The sequence below is a fragment of the Anopheles maculipalpis genome, chromosome 2RL (genome assembly GCF_943734695.1).
Source record: "Anopheles maculipalpis chromosome 2RL, idAnoMacuDA_375_x, whole genome shotgun sequence".
Lineage (NCBI taxonomy): Eukaryota > Metazoa > Arthropoda > Insecta > Diptera > Culicidae > Anopheles > Anopheles maculipalpis.
In genome coordinates this window covers 80828731-80846347 of record NC_064871.1, presented here as the reverse complement: position 1 = coordinate 80846347, position 17617 = coordinate 80828731, and the positions used below count along the sequence as shown (strand labels likewise).

General features: G+C 44.2%; 2 protein-coding genes across 2 annotated transcripts in view; both read left to right on the top strand.

The window, feature by feature from the left end:
* The window catches only part of LOC126567759 (uncharacterized), a 47142-nt gene extending 35182 nt beyond the window's left edge, over nucleotides 1-11960 (top strand). The window contains exons 3-7 of the mRNA XM_050224041.1: nucleotides 6151-8422; nucleotides 8513-8866; nucleotides 10052-10876; nucleotides 11319-11534; nucleotides 11878-11960. Coding sequence (XP_050079998.1) covers nucleotides 6151-8422; nucleotides 8513-8866; nucleotides 10052-10876; nucleotides 11319-11534; nucleotides 11878-11919 — 3709 coding nt within the window. The 3' untranslated portion in view covers nucleotides 11920-11960. The remainder of the gene's footprint in view (nucleotides 1-6150; nucleotides 8423-8512; nucleotides 8867-10051; nucleotides 10877-11318; nucleotides 11535-11877) is intronic.
* Nucleotides 11961-14757: 2797 nt separating this feature from the next.
* Nucleotides 14758-15449, top strand: LOC126568479 (U1 small nuclear ribonucleoprotein A). The gene has a single exon (XM_050224964.1). The coding sequence runs from the start codon at nucleotides 14798-14800 to the stop codon at nucleotides 15446-15448; it is 651 nt and encodes a 216-aa protein (XP_050080921.1). The 5' UTR covers nucleotides 14758-14797; the 3' UTR covers nucleotide 15449.
* The last annotated feature ends 2168 nt before the right edge of the window (nucleotides 15450-17617 follow it).

Below are 17617 nucleotides of genomic sequence, written 5' to 3'. Positions count from 1 at the left end.
ATTTTAAACGGTTGAATGATTTTTAACAGTCAAAAAGTTGGTACCAATATGTAGAATATATTAAGAAGCGCTTTTAAATGCCTTTTTTTAATTTTATAGAACATATATTTCGATTTATTCTTCTTGATCTTGGTCTAACGACCGATATATTAGGCCACGAGTTCTTGAATGGCTTACTAAACTTGATGATACCACGTAGAAGGATATTCAAGCGTCATGAGGGAAAGATCCGGATGGGATTTGGAACTCCGGTCCTGCCGTGTTTAAGGCCGGCACTGCTATCGCCTCAACACCGGACCGCTCCCGGCTAATTTTAATTTAGAGAGCTTTAATCAATACAGAATAAAAATATGCAAGTTTATTAATACTATTTTTACGTCTTCTATCTTACTGAAACCTCCCTGTCGTCCATCTCATGAAATTATTTATTTTATTCACTTTAAAAAAATAAAGTAAATGTTCTAAAAATTATATCATGCATTGTATGAAGTAAACTAATAACAAAGCGTAGAGTAATAACCTCATTAACTGTCAGTAAGAGAGAACATCGTCACTTTCAGCGGGTTAGCTTCATTTTCATTTCTTATGCAGTAATACACCTTGTATAGCTTTAATGAATTTCCCCGCAACAGAACACATTGATGCAATCAAGACGTGCATCCGTAAGATTTTTCTTCTCAAATTTCATCAACCATCTTTTGCTCGTATTGGCCACATAATAGATCTTTACACCCATTTGTCACCCATTTCGCCCACCACTGCAACTGGAAAGTTCAACTAGAGTACATTGTGCCAGTTACCGCTGGCGAGAAGCATATGTTTTGGAATGCGTATTAGAATATGTCGCTGTTCTCGAACGATGCCAACAGCTGATCTTAATTTCCAATGAGATTCAGCCACCACTACCATCGCACGTCGCATAGACAGACAAACAATCCGTTCGCGGTGTTGGTTTTGATTTTCTCTTTTCGGGAAGAAGATTGAATAACTTTAGCACCGAAATCGATCGAATCGAATATGCTCCCCGTTAAACTTTTGTCCCAGTTTTGCGGCAAGTAATTCGTGTGCAGCAAAAGGGCTCGCTACCGGAAATAGAAACAGGCTTGTTTCTGGCTAAAAATTGAAGGAAACTGACGTTAGACCTCGCGTTGGAAATAGACCGTTCTCTCTCCCCCTCCCCTGATTGGTGTGACACAATTGTCGGGTTTTGCCAATTCTTTCCCTTTTTTTTTTTTGTTTGTTCACGCTCCCCGGTCCGGCAAGATACTAACCGGGGAGAGTTCCACACGTACGCCGTTATGCCGGGTGTAGTTGCAAGTGCAGTGTTTGTGTACTCCGACCCCTGAAAGCCGACACCGGACCCATGACCCCGTCCGGTTTGCCGACTGACCCAGCAACAGCAGCAGTCGTCGTGCAGGAGGCCGCCCAACCGGTTTGCCGGAAAGTGACGACCTTCTACCAATCAAAGCCAAATTAAGGCCAACCGCAGCAAACCTCCCTCTTTCTCTCGCTCACTGCGTATGCAGTTGCACGGTTGCAAACGAGTGTGTCTGCATGCGAACTCGCCTGAACGGACGGACAGCTGCTAAACGCCGTGACGTTCAATGAACTACTTGAGGCCTGGTTGCTACCAGAAGGGCTTTTACCCATGCCTAGTGTGTGGGTGTGCTTGTGCTTTGCCGTGCTTCTGCCTCTACGGTGGACAGCAACGAGCAAAACGTAGCGCAAGTTATTGATGATCGATGAGGTCAACACGTCCATACACCCACACACTCACACACACACGCAGACACACAGGTATTGAGTGATTGTTCTAATAGAGGGTGCAGGCCATCGCAGATCGCCACCAGAAGGGCACCCTGGTAAGCTTTCGAGAGGGTTAAACAGTTTGCCCATCTGACCCCAAGCCGCTGTCTGCAGTGGTCGAAACAGCGGCGCCACTTCTAAGGTCTTACTCTAGTCCTTCAAGTGCGCACCAATCGCTTAAAGTAGGCCACCGACTGCATAGGCTCTCCGGCTTATCCTTGAGACCGGGCTACCTCCGACGCGGTATGTGTGTGTGCGCGCACACCAATTCTCAAGGGTGTCTCCTTGACGGAAACGGCGTGATCTTCCTTCCCCGCGGATCGTTATGGATATCGTTATTGCTGTGGCACTTTCTACCGGGTTTGCTTTGCAAAAAGAGAGGTAAGAAATTTGATGGCCTTCTTCGGTGTTTGTTTACCGAAGAAGCAGAAAAGATGTGTCTGCACTATGACAGTGGTTGTCCCACGCAAACATCGGATCAGTGACTGAGCTGGGTGCATTATGGTACTGTTGTTTGTTGGGCGTTATTCTCTTGCTTTTTCAACGTGATGATGACCATCTTTTTTTTATTTTATACCTTGTTTTACTACTTCATTCAAACCGTACTTCGTAAAAAAGATAATAATGTGATCTGACAATACGGCAGAGAGCCGTCATTCTCAAATATAGATAAAATAAATAAATCATAACTAATGATCTGAATATCAATGTCGAGGCCCCAATTATACAACTGTACTCAAACGTTACAAAGCAAGCGTTACAATTTTTAGTTTCATTCGTCTTCCCGGAGAGCCCTGACAGCTGTCCAAGTTAAGATATATTGTTATGAATTTTGAACGTAAAACATTTTCGCTCTTACTCGTACCGTTTCCATAGTGTCCCTGATATTTTTCTACCGCCGCTTTTCTTCTTACCGCAATCGATCAGTGTAACAGTTACCCGATCATTTACCACGATCACGCGATAGATATTTGTACAAGATCAAGTACCGAGCAGTGGTACAATGGTGCGACAATACGCATTGAGAATCGTCAACTGTACCCGGTACCCGTTGGAGGTTAGCATTTTATGTACCTAACCTTGACACAGCCCCCAACCGGGGATCGGTAGGCTTTCTGCTGACATGCACGCAAACGTACTCTGCCGCATTGGGTCTGTTCATCGCGCGGGAAGACGGACCCAGGGTCCGCTGGTGCTGCGCCAAACTGTGGCATCAATGCGTAACTTTCGCGGTTTTGCATTCATGACTCATTGAGGTCAGTGGTGGATAATGATGGCGATGATGATGATACGTTCAGGCACGAAGTACGTGCTTGCTATTGTTGTGTCGCTGTCGCATATTCACATTTTGTCCAGACTCTTCATATTGAGCCTACTGTAAAAGAGTTCCGGAACGTCACTTCCTATCAGTTGGTATACGTCCTACAGCAGCTAATTTGGAGTTATTGGAGGTAAAATTCGTGCCGTATCGTTGCCGTTCTTCACCATTTGTGTTGGATACGTGCTCCAACAATTCCAACCGCCACGAAGACTCTTTCCAGACATTAGAACCATTCCCCAGAGAGCACGCGCAGCCGAACATTCGATGTGAATGAAGAAATGGCTTTGTTTTTCCTTTCCACTCATGAAAACATAAAACCACACCACCCCTTCTTCTTTATAGAAGCTCGCAAATGTTTGCACAAACCATTCTTATCAGCGTGTGCTTCAGGCGCGACCATCGTCGAAGATTCTATGCTTCTCTCTGTGCTCACGTTTCGGTTCGTGCCGAAAGGGAAAACCGGATGTCTGTTGGCAGTCCGAAAAGGAGTAAAACTTCTTGATGAAACATTCTCCCCCCCCCCTCCCCCCTGTATAGTAGAACTTCCACTTGAACTTGTTTTGTTGGGCTCGGCTGGCCCACTGTGGCACTACGGCACTAAGTTAAAGGCCACACCAATTACACTCTTCATCTCGAGACATGATCGGGGGCTGGTAATAACAATTACCGATGCTGAGTCAAACAAACCGCACTAACCGATCACCGCCACCCGCCATCATGCCCATTTCCCTTCAGGCAAACCTTCTGTGCGCGCTACTCGATAACCTTCGCCGTGGTGCTTAGATTGCGCTCTATGTCGAGGCTACCGGGGCATTTCTGTGTGTACCGAGTAACAGTCTCTCCCTCTCTCTCGTGCGCGCTCTCCATCGGTGTGCAGCACGGGCCACGATCGTCAAATGCCACGGACTTGCGGCGCCACCAGCGTTTCGCTCCGTAACTGTCATCGGGCGGTGAAAATCTGTCGACGCATGACTTCATCGCATCGGAAGTTGTCTTGCAGTGCAGTGGTGGCCTGCATCTTCCCTTTGTAGAGTGGAGTGGAAGGAGTGCTGGAGCTTGGAGATTATGGGCATGCGGCCCGCGCTACCAGGGTGGACCATCGTGTGCGCTCAGTTTCCAGGGACGACGGCGCGGCCACGGTTGGTAATACGATCGCCTTCAACGCCGCGCCAACAACCTGTCTAATCGAATGCCCGTTCTTGGGAGTCTCGCTTCAATTGGCGCGGTAGCCCTTGAAGCGTGTGGGACCTTCGGATGGGACACGGGGTGGGGTGGATGAATGGGCTAATGCAGGGGCAATGCCTGAAGCAGCAGCAGCAGCAACATGCAAGTAAGCTAGAATTAGCCACATTCAACAAATCATGCTATGATGGACAGAGAGAATATGTGTCGACAATGTTTATCCGCACTCCGAAGTTTATGCTGTGCTTAAGAGTGTTTCCCAAGAAGTTTGAGCAGTGTTGTACATTTTTTGAACCCTCTAAACTTACGGCGAATGTATTTAGAGGAGAGACAAAACGAAGTACTGCTCAAGGTTGAATCGATGCTGCAGTAGTAAGGAGAAACTGTTGGAGCATTGGAAGGTAAACGCAACACTACGACCATGTGACCTCGTCTGAAACTACCACACACGGGATCGAGCTGTCTGTTCCAGCAGGCCGCATGTTTTATCTCACAAGTTTTAGAATGTATCTCGAAAACTATGAACTCTCCTAGACTTCTTCAAGAATTCTCCCGTACCGCGCCACCGAGAGCAACAACGAGGTCAGGGAAATAGGAATGGTTTATTGGCCGACAACCGGCAAACGGTTGGAGCACTCGGTCTGTTTGATCGTAAAGTTGAACTGAACACGATCGTGTATTCCAGAAAGTATGTCAGCTCGTACCAAACCCTATCTCTCTGGGTCTTGAGGCTTTCGGGGGTTTGTTCTACAAAACATAGTACACTTACTCTTCGTTGAGGTGTTGCAAGCAAGCATGCTACACTCGAAGGTCAGAACACCTCCGGTGATGTAAGCTCCCGTCGTGCATGTTCTTCGCGAAGCCTAAGACCTTCGAGATTTCTAGTTTCCCACGCGGATGCACTGGTCGATCGCCGATCGTTTTACGCTCAAATATTCAAATCACTGCATCATGCTTCTGGTTTCGCCCGAGAACGGTCACATTCCAACATCCGTTGATGGTGGCTGCATGCATACATTTCTACCTCCTGTTTACGCCGATCGACGGTGCGGTGCGTTTTTATGTTAATCAAAATGTCCTTGCGTAGCATTGCTGTGGTGCAGTTGGCTGCACACCGTCACACCGCAATCTAATCAACTCAATCCATGTCAGTTACGATACTGTGGTGATGTTTTAGCCTTCGGGGAGGATCTGCCTGATCGGGAAGAAGTGTGCTGTGTGAGCGAGCGAAGATCAAAGAAACGCCGGAACCGCCTGTTGGTGATGATTGCTTTTCATTGCAAGGAATGGCTAATCGAAAGAGCCTTCGGGGAGATGCCGCAGCTGAGGTTGGTTTATGCATATTTGCAACGACACAAGTCTTGCCAGCTGGTGCAGTGTGCCGCAATTTATTAATGTCACAGGGTTAATGTGCCGTATAAAAATGCGGTAAGTTGCAGGGTTGCTACATGTATGTCCACCATTTCTTAAACTGCCAGAGTACATATAAAACCCAAGTATAAAATAATGTTGGATGTTACGTGAACAGGTGGGAGAGAAGTCTTTTTCCTTCCGGGTTTTTCTTACTTCAAATGCTTCAACTGTGAAATATCCGGATTTGCATTCATTCCTCAAAGGATTGATCGATCAAGATATGGGAATAATGAAAAGGATTAATGGCTGAAGTATAGAGAGGGTAGGGTTTGCACAGGACATCCCATATACTTATTAGTTAGTACCTTTTCGGATCATTTCTATTGCTTTAAATCGATGACAAATATGTGTCCGAATTTCTCCAAACCTATCAAACGCCTGAAACTAATCCAAAGTTCTCTCTCCTCTTTCCATTTCTCTCCTTTTAGATTAAACCGAGGAAGCATGCACGTTATGGACCAACATGACGATGCGCGAGCGGTGTCTTCGGATTGTAAAGTAATCAAAACTCCAAGAACGACCGATCTAAAATCCGTTTACGTATCTGCCAAGAGTCCAGGGCACGCAGCTACACTTCACCAAGAAATTTACGGTTCCTCGTCAATCACTTCGACCGACACCCAAAACGAAACCAAAGATACGGAAATTGTTACTGCTAGCGGTGAGAAAGAGCATCCGGGGGAGGCATCTACAAAATTGACCGGGGCTTTAGAAAAATCTTCCAACACTATCACCAGTACGACAGCATCATCCAATCCGGACGACAAAATGCCAACAGCGACAGCGGTCGAGGTTTCCGAGAGGATTGCCGATTCGAGCGATGATGCCGTTTCGGTACTCTCTTCTTCGACATCGGCCAAGAAGACGGTTACGGCGAGTACGCCCACAGTTAACAGTTCCGCAAGTACGGAAACTGTTGAACAGAAGACAAAAGCCACAGAGGATACGGGGACGACTGAACCGCCGTCTAAGGCCAATGATGCTCTTAGAGAAGCATCATCTCCTAAGGAAAGTTCTACCACTACTATCTTGCAGGATGACTTGAGCAAGCTCGAGGACAACAACTCCACTAATAGCCAAAAAGGAGACGTAAAAGTCTCCAGCGGAAAGAAGCAAACCAGCCCATCGCCTACGGGCCTTGCCGAACCGACGGCAGACGATGTGATGGCAGGGATCGATGATTTTATGGATGGCCACAATGGCAGTGAAGTAGATGAGGAGGACAAGCAGCAAGAGTTCAACGATGATCTAACATTCCAGATGGACGTTGATGCACCGGTCGAAGATAGTGCGAAAAAAGAAGAAAGTGCCATTGACTTAACATCCGTCAGCGAATCCAAGTCCCAGAAACCAGAAGAATCGTCGCTCGCTGAGACGCTTCTCACGGATAGTAACAAAGAATTGATAGCAAAGGAATCAGGAGTGACCTTCACGGAGGTTATTGTGAGTTCGTCGAAGGAAGACAATCTGGATGTGCACGATAAAAGCATTGTCACATCCGCACCCGTTACCAATCAGAAAAAGGAACAGCAAAAACGCTCCGAACGAGAACGTGAGCAAGAAATAGCTACGTCTTCTTCTTCGTTGGAAGTTAAGCAAGAGCACGAGGATGAAGCGGATGTAAATGAAGCACAAAATCTATCCAAACAGAAATCCTCCCTTCGTCGTAATGATGGGGCACAGAAAGCAGTACAATCGGAAACGGTACCACAACAACAACCAGCCGTCAGTCGTAAGCGAAGACGTTCCGTTACGATCGAGGAAGATCGACAGTCGAGCGCCAGTAGGGCGGAGCAAGAATCGGAAGAATCGATCGAACCAGCGAAAAAGCTAAAGCTTGAAGTAGAAGCCAACTATCAAACACACGAACGAGCCGTGAATGAGTACATTGAAACGACGCAAAACACCTCGGTTAACGAGATACAAAGTCACACGGATGTACTGGTGAAGGAAATACAGGAACTGAACGATATGATCCGTGATACAGAAATTAAATGGAACAATCTGCTACATCTAAAGAAGGTAAAGGAGGAGATCTTGTTACGGCTCAACCGCCGCAAGCACGTGATCGGTATTATGGACACTCAGCTGGGTGAGGTTTCGGTGTACAGCCATCTTGATTCGTCGAACCTGAGCAACCAGCACCATCCTCACCAGCAGAGTGGACGATCATCCTCGGTCGGTCCACGTCCACCAACGCCACCGCCTGAGGTCGAAATACGCCCAGCATCCGTTACCAACTCGATGCATTACAGGTTTAATGCGTCGAACAGTGCTGGAACTACTTCCAATGGTGGCGATAAAGCGAGCGGCAGCCATTTTAGAACCTCTCTGATCTCTAACCGTCGCAGCAGCAGTAATAGCGCCCAACCGACGAATGCAAACAGCTCCAGTAAAGCTTCGCGTAACGCGAAAGACACGAACAGCTTCGTGTCGCAGTTTAACAGCAGCAATAATGCCGTCACGATGGTACCACTGCCAAACACGACCTCGATGATACTGAATGCTCGGGCTAGCATGAACACGGCCGAAGTGGCGAAGGAAAAATCGGCCGCGATACAGATCCAGCGCCAGATACTTTCCAAACCGATCCTCAGCAATCATCAGCAGATACTGAACAATCTAGCGATGTCGGTCAGTTTGACAGGGTCGTCCGGTACCAACAATGGATCGAGCAACAACAACAATTCCAACAATTCGGTAGGTGGCAGTTTGAATGCAACGCTTGAAGCGCAGCTGCAGGCTGCACTGTTTGCTAATACTAACTTACTTGCCGGTATTACATCGCAGGCACTACTGAACGGTCACCACGGTTCGGGCACGCTAACAGCGAACCAACAGCAGCAGCTTCAAATCGGCCGGCAGGGTATGCGCAAAGATGTGAGCAGTATTATCGCGGACTATCGACAGAAGCATCCGGAGAATGTGCCACGGCGTGGCCGAAGGTTAAAGAATGTTGCTGGCAGCAATAGCAACAGTGTCAACAACAACGGCACATCCGGTGGCAATAGTCTCGGCTCGTTCGGGGAAGGCGGTGCTATTAGCCTGACCGCACTGACAGGTGGAAAATCGCCGGCAAACGCACGGTCCAACTCGACGGATAGTGTAGCGAACCGTATGTCGGAATTGCTGGCAGCTACCGAGGTATGTATCTTGTGGTTTTGTGTGTGTGTGTGTTGCATTAACCTCATCGGGGGGTGTATCTGCATCATGGTTGGTGGAAGGATTTAAAAGGGTTAACACGTGGTTTGTGTTAAAATGAAAGTAAATTGATTCAGGAGCTATACAACAACGCACACAACGTGTGTACCATTCTGACTCATCTTTTGGCAAACTGGTATATAATACAAGCACATCTAATGCATTTGGACTGGGCAATAACTACTAATCCTAAACGCACGATCACTCACAACGACCATCACATTGTGCCGGAAATGAGGTAGAAGTGGAATAGAGTCATAAACAAATTGACATGTTTTAATGTTGATGTCAAGAACTTTAACCTTTTCAAAGACTTAATAGATAAAAATGATTTTTGAAAAAGACGTTGTCGAAAAATTGAAGAAATTCCTCAAATATTCCCCAACAAGCCCAGATCTATCCATAAGAAGCTCTAGTCATCCTTTTCTGCGTAATACTTCTTAATTGAGACAACAACTTCTGGCAGGAACTTTATAGGTCCGCTGTAGGACAACGATTGAGCTTCAAGGCTCATTTTCTTATCAAGTCTTATCATCAAGGTTATCAAGTCTCCCGTTAGTATGTATCTTCTTGCATGATGGCTTCGCAACGTATATACCTTTCATGCTCATGTTTAGGGCTATTATTCTCATTCTTCTATTATCCGGATTCTATTATTATTCTTGCTCATGTTTACGACTATTCTCTGAGCTCTAGATTCGGAAGTCACTATGAAGTTACTCGATTCTCGAACTTCCCAACCAATTTCTTGAATTTTACATAATAATGAATCCATCAGGTACCATAAACTTTTTCTCTATTCGATTAGTAGGAAAGATGGCAAAAGATATTTAAAAAATTAAATCCTCTATATTAGAACCAAAACACCAAGTTTTTGCAGTTCTTTGAATGACGGCTTTTGCTAGGATAGTAGGGTCAAATGTTAACACAAAATAACTATAACACAAATTATAACATGACCATATAAGAATGCACATCATCTCATTCCTCGTTCGTTGCACCGTCACCATTGCTGTTGTCACGCATCATTGCATTGCCGTATGCCATACCCGTCTCGTCCCGTCGGCAATTGATAGCGCTTATACCATGGCCTCCCTCTTTCCTTTATCGCGATTTTCGCCTCTACAGACGTCGCGTCCGTCCAGCAATGATTCGAGCCAGAGCAGCTCGAACCTGCTCACGTCCCTGATGTCCGCCTCCGGTGCGGCCCATAGCAGTCAGCAGTTCTTTAAGGATGTGCTTGCCCAGTTTGCCAAGATGAGCCAGAACGAGCAGAACTTGCTGTCGAACTTGCAGCTCCTGCCCAGTAATAATACGAGCATCTCGAGTGCCACTAACAACAACAACACCGTCTCATCTCCCCAGCAGTCACCCCAGCAGCAGCACCATCACCAACAACACCAGAATCAACACCACACGGTCCGTAGTCTGCATCAGCAGCAATCATCACTACTATCGAAAGCATCCCTTCCGGAGGTAACACTTCATCCGGTGATGAATTCTACCGCCCATTCGGATGTACTGGGTGGCGGTGGAATGTCCCATGGTAATGGTTCACTTGGCGCAGCAAATCTGAGTGCGGTTAACAGTAGTACCAACTCGCTGCTACATGGAATTCTTACGAAGTCTGCTGCGCGTCCGGGTCAGGCAGCGGCAGCCGCAGCAGCAGCAGCAGCAGCCGCAGCCGGTAACATTAACAACTTCTCGCCAACGTTAGCGCGATTGCTTTCCGTACCGGAGCGAATGAATACACAGTCATCCTCGACCGTAACGTCCGGGGCGCTCGCAAACCTTCAGACAAACAGTATCGCTGGCGGATTGAATCTGTCGAAGAACACCAACGAAATATCGATCACGCCCGTCGTTGGGTCGAACTATCAGCAGACGTTTCTTGCCCAGCAACAGCAGCAACAAACACTGCAGAGGCTTCGCGAGCAGCATCTGTACAGTCTGGTATGTGGAGTTAGTACCATCAATGAATAGTGACTGCTAGTAATATAAGACCACTTTTATGTCCGCTGTTTGGCTTGCTGATTTCGATACTTCTAGTAGGTATAACTATACCAAATATTGGTAAAATGTTTATCAGCAATTAAACTATCTATAGCATCCATGGATTTTCCCGGTGTAATAATACACAACCTGAATTTTTTTTTTTAGGTTTAAGTAAAATCTTAAATATGTTAGAAAAAATGTCTCCCCAAAAAAGAGTTTAAAAATGTGAAGAAGGGATGCCCAAAACTATAAATAATTTTGTGCAACTTAAGTTTATAAAATGATTCGTAGAAAATTAGGTTCAGAATTTCATTCTTGGTGGTTCTTATTTTATTGGCAGTCACTGTAAATATTACTGAAATAGTTACTAATGAGAGATTTATTTTAAATTTTGTTACAGGACGATGAGGCAGATGACAGTGCCGATCGGTTGGTAATCGACGAAGGAGACGATATGGGTCAAAGAGACTCTGGGAATGTTCTGCACGGTAGCAAGCGGCGTGGTGCGGAGATAAACGAGAACGAAGTGCCACAGTGTCAGGGCTGCAAGAAGCAGGAGGCTAAGTTTGTGTGTGCGGGCTGCGGCAACCAGTGGTACTGTAGCCGAGGGTGTCAGGTAATGCAATAATCTGCCTAAATTTACATGGTTTCCCAGCCACTTTTGACAATTTCCTATGGTTTTTTTTCCACTTGTCCTAATATGTTTCTTCAAAAACAAAAAAATCAGTAGGACTAATAATAAATGTATGGGATTTTGTAAAAAAAATTGTGGAACAGGAACAAAATTATCTGGGAATCCGTCAAAAAATCTCGGGACAAGTACAAAAATTTATGAGAACGCGTAAAAAATCGCAGTTTTAGAATGTATCAATAATTTTCATATAATTTTTTTGCTTCTCTCTCTCTCTCTCGCTCTCTTTCTATCTCTCTCCCTCTGTCTCTTTCTCTCTCGTTTTTAGGTTAATGCTTGGGATGATCATTCGGAAGTGTGCAGTGGTTAAGTTTTGTTCTGTAATGGGCGGTCCCATGGAGCCGCACCACACCTAGCGTACATTACCTTGATATGGATGGACCTTATCTTACCTTACCTACTAGCGGATGAAGAAGCAGCAGTAGCACTTTTAATCGTTTACCAATTTTTCTTACTAAGCTTAAAAAAACAGAGTTGATGTTCAACTTAAATCCACCACACAGCCACACACATACATACATTAGATTACAGTAGTATTGTCACTGTACAGGACGTATTTTGAACAGGCGTGTGTATTACAAACATTTAAAAGAATATTTTTTACAATTTCTGTACTATCGTGCGTTTGTAGGCAAGATAATTGCTACTTACTTACTTGTATACGCACAACTACTGCTAAAGCGTAAAAAAAACAATAGGAATTACGCGATAGAAGAGCGTACACATACTGTTGACTTCTTTGTTACTGTGTCAACATAAACAGGAGGTTTTCGGTCCAATTCAAATATAAAATGGATGATTTTGGAAAGCTTGGACAGCCAATTCAAAATCGTAAGTTGTGAACCCATCCATTTTCTATTTGAAATGGACTGCAAAAACCGCTGTAAGCAGTTCAGCATAGATTTGCATTATTATCCAAACAAACTATTACCATTTTTATTCTTTACTACACCGCAATACATAATACATACAAGATGGCACGATGATTGCGTCGTATAGAGGGAATCTGATACAAGTATAAGGCTAAATAGCGTGTGCCACGTGAAACTGGTAGAGGAACAACACTGTATCTGCACTCGTTTACTCTACAAAAGTGGTGGGAAGAACTTCATTTACTAATGTTGTGATACGTACAATATTGAACAAGAATCGCATTTCGCTTCATCATTTACATGGAAATCAAACACAGGCACACACACACACAGGCGTACGCTAATAGTAGCCGAATTTATGTTAAATACTATTTTAAACATTTAAATTCGATTGGAATTTAATAGAGCTGACACATTAATATGAACTTTTCACCATTACTTGCGAAATTTGTGTAGAAGATGGATATGTTTTTCAATGCAAAAAAAAAAAAAACACGATGAAGACTAACTAACGGATTGTCTTTTATGTAAGCTAGATGTACTAGAGAAATGTGTTTGCAAACGTCGTGTTAATTTAACGTTCGCCTATTGTGCGCGGAACGCTAATTTATTGGAAAAAATAAGCTAAACTCGTAACGCCGTAAAACAAGTGGTAGTTGGATCACCTTTTCTTTGCCCGTGTTTAGCTGCGTCTCAAAATTATTCTAACCCAAGCTAGTGCGTGTGTGAGAACTATTATCATCAGGCTATAGTGTAAGGAAAAAGCAGACCCGTTTGCTGGAATGCTTTGTATAATTTTCACGATATAAATGGGAAGGAGAGAAGAAAAAAACGGACACTAATTTGTGACGTAGCAGTACTGCGCCGTAATAAAGCTATTAAGTATATCCGTTGAACTTATATATGTTGGGAGCGTCGTCAAGCCTGTATGAAGAAGTTGCACATGTATTAAAAGTCGTATCAATCGTAGTCTCACCATAATCTTTAATGGCCAGAATAAGAACAGAAAAAAGCGTCTATAGCGCGATGCAAAGCGGCTGGTGTGTATCTCTATGTAGATGTGTAAAAAATGGGACAATTAGGACGGAATGATAACGTCCACAAAAAGTGGCAAAAAAATGTGAAAAGGAGAACGAGCCAAATAAATCACTACAAATTACATTTAAAAAGACATGTTATGCTATCATTTAACACTACATTGTCAATGACCGCCTAACTGAATAAGTTTTAGACCTTTATTCCTTATGTATATATTTCATATATACATTTTTATATTTGATTGTCTATCCCTGGGGATAGTATAGCGGGAAGAAAGTGTAAGAGAATAGTTATGATGGTAGCTACAAGCAGGAAATTGCGAGATCCTATTAATCGTGGTGCAAGCTTTGAACTAAGGATAATTCTAGCGAAAATTCAGTGCAATCCTTAATATCTTTTGATATTATATAGATATAGAATGGCTAGACCAATTAATGTTAAAAAATTGAAATTTTTAAATTGATTTTAAATATGTTTTTCGATTGATACGCATTACATCTACATTTTGTATGGGAATCAGAAATTTTCCGGATTGAAATGCTTGTATCTTTTGATCTACTCGTCGTATTTGTTTGAAATTTTCAAGAAAGGTGCGGCTATTTGTTTTCTATTGAACTAAATTTAGATGATAATTTTTAAAATTTAATTAAATTTAAAAAAAGTAAAACTCTGGTGAGTGTTCAATTGCTTATCGTAGAAGCAAGGTGTTTATCGCTTTGGAAGCAAAAAGCAAATAGAAAAATAATTTTGAAAACTCTTCCACTAAATGTTAACAGCCAGACAACAAATAGTCTTATCTTTCTTGAAAATTTCATGCAAATACGACGAGCATATTGAAAGATATTTGCTTTACAATCCGAAACAATGAAAACTCCCATACAAAATGTATGGTCTGCCCGGGGTGGCGGATGTAGAATAATGTGTATTATTTTGGTCATAGACACTTTGCTAACAGTGTCTGCATAACAATTTTTTGCTACGCCACTAGTCAATAACCACCTTTTGGTGTTGTTATTTTATGCTAACATTAAATTTGGTTAAAATTTTCAAAAATTGGAGCTGCCTGCTCATTTCGTGCTTTTAAACTCTCAACCTACCATTGTAAACGTCAACCCTGTGTTTGGCTTGCTGATTGTAACATGTGTGACAGCTCACAGACAGGGGGGAAATAAAATCTGGCGTCCCTTTTGGAAAGCCGCACATTTTTACCCCAGCGAAGCAAATTTACAGCAAATTACTGTATTTTAACGGCGGGAATAGTGCGGCAAAGCATTCAAGATGGATATTCGACCCAATCACACCATTTACATCAACAATCTGAACGAGAAAATCAACAAGGAGGAGCTGAAAAAGTCCCTGTACGCTATCTTTTCCCAGTTCGGCCAAATCCTGGACATTGTTGCATACAAAACGCTAAAAATGCGGGGCCAAGCATTTATCATCTTTAAGGAAATCTCAAGCGCAACGAACGCGATGCGCACGATGCAAGGATTCCCGTTTTACGACAAACCGATGCGCATCAACTACTCCAAAACGGATAGTGATATGATAGCCAAGCTGAAGGGAACGTTCCAGGAGCGACCAAAGCGCGTCAAGCAACCGAAACCGATACAGACGGAGGACAAGAAGGCAAAGAAATTGAAGAATGCCGGTGAGGTTGGTGCAACGAACAACTCTGCCACGGCGGAACAGCCACCTAATCAAATCCTGTTCCTGACGAACCTGCCGGAGGAAACGAACGAGATGATGCTGTCGATGCTGTTCAACCAGTTCCCGGGCTTCAAGGAGGTGCGGTTGGTGCCGAACCGGCACGACATTGCGTTCGTGGAGTTTGCGACCGAGCTGCAGAGTGGTGCGGCACGGGAAGCACTGCAAGGATTCAAGATTACACCGACGCACGCGATGAAGATATCGTTCGCGAAGAAGTAAGCGTCCCGAAGGCACATCCCTGATTGTGGAGTGAAAACTATCGTCTTACGCCCTCACCCGTGGATCTGATGGAACCCACAGGTAAATGTTTTTAATTGTACAATTGCACATTTGCTGAACTGATTGCAATAAACCATGCATTAAGCATTGCACTTCCGCTATATCATGGTATTGTCGGTTTGGTGATTGATTAGTATGTAAAACCCTACATGTTGAAGGTGTTTTTCTTGTTCAATTACATGTGTTTCCTGGGGATTGAATGTATTCGTGGGGGCATTGTGGGTCCTAATTTTATCTACTTTCAGGAAGAATAATGGTGCACGGAGAATCCATCACCGCACGGGGGGATTGGTAGGTTCGGATTGACGTGTTCCACAAAAAGATGCGCATCGAACGGTATGCTGAACGCTCCAATCGGACCAAAATTAAGCGTGTTATTGTCGGGATTCCCAATAACTCCCGGAAAATTTCGCCAGTAGCATTTCCTCCACCAACGCTTCGGAAGATGCAGCATACAGTTTGATGCGTCTTTGCGCCTTGCATCTTTTTGTCGAACATCCCAATCCAATCCCTCCACCCCCTGCCCTGTTATTGAGGAAAACCCCTTTTCCGCGGTATAATTGGTAAGGGTGTGGAGGAGGATGTATCAATTAACGTGACAAAGTGAATAACCAAATTATAGTATCATCGTCTTATCTTTTATTATTATCAATAAAGAAAGAAAGAAATTTATCATTCCGAATTGTATTTATTATCATAACAGAAGGAAAGAAATTTTTCATTCCAAATTTGGCACATCGTTTAGCAGCAATAATATTTTCTCCCTCCGATGAGAAAAAGCAAATTTTGCCGAAAAACATCGATTTTCGCTCAGCTGGGCCCGAAAAACATCGCCTATCTGTTCTGCGCATTGCATACATTGCGGCGCAGAAAATTATAGCATGCTAAATATCTGTAAAGCAGATTGCATACTGTTGGGCGCAAATGTATCATTATAGCACAATACCAGCTACCTCCTCGAAATCATGTTCTCCTGTTACTACAAGTCGCTCCTGGTCGGAAATTTTAAGGCAAAAATCCGGAAATTTTTATGCGGCAAAATTCGATCAGGAGTAACAGGAGAGCATGAATCCGAGGAAGTAGCAAATGGAAGTTTTGAAAGTGGTCCAAAATATTTTTCTTTCTACCAGGACAAATAATTTTCCACTCCATTTTAAGTGTTTTTCTCCAATTAGAAGTTATTTATTCTAATTTTTGTTTCTTTCTTTAAATATCGTTTAAAAAGACCTCAAAAACGTGATTTTTTTTATATCGAAGGGAACTAACGTGGAATTATCCGAACATTCCCGGGAAATTACGCCACCGGCATTCCCGTGGAAAATCGGCGATAACTCAGTCAATCCTGGTCCGATCGCTATGAAAAGCATGCCGTTGGCTTCGTCTTTGGGCCGCGCACCTTTTTGTCGAACACCTCAACCCGATCCAACCACCCCCTCATCCAGTTATTGAGGAAAAACCAAAACATTCCCGTGGAAAATCGACGATAACTCGGTTATTCCAGGTCCGATCTTGGCATGGGGCATACCGTTGGATGGGTCTTTGGGCCGTTTACCTTTTTGTGCAACACCACAACCCGATCCAACCACCCCCTCGCCCAGTTATTGAGGAAAAACCAAAACATTCCCGTGGAAAATCGGTGATAACTCGGCCATTCCTGGTCCGATCTTGGCATGCGGCATGCCGTTGGATGGGTCTTTGGGCCGCGCATTTTTTTGTCGAACACCACAACCCGATCCCTCCACCCCCCGCCTAGTTATTGCGAAAAAACCAAAACATTCCCGTAGAAAATCGGCGATAACTCAGCCATTCCTGGTTCGATCTTGGCATGGGGCATACCGTTGGATGGGTCTTCGAGCCGCACACCTTTTTGTCGAACACCACAACCCGATCCCTCCAACCCCCGCCCAGTTATTGCGAAAAAACTAACGCATTCCCGTGGAAAATCGGCGATAACTCAGCCATTCCTGGTTCGATCTTGGCATGGGGCATACCGTTGGATGGGTCTTTGGGCCGTTTACCTTTTCTTGGAACACCACAACCCGATCCCTCCACCCTCCGCCCAGTTATTGCGGAAAACCCAAAACATTCCCATGGAAAATCGGCGATAGC

What these genes read in the sequence shown, in the direction of transcription:
- LOC126568479 (XM_050224964.1), top strand. Translation starts at nt 14,798, where the DNA reads ATGGATATTCGACCCAATCACACCATTTACATCAACAATCTGAACGAG.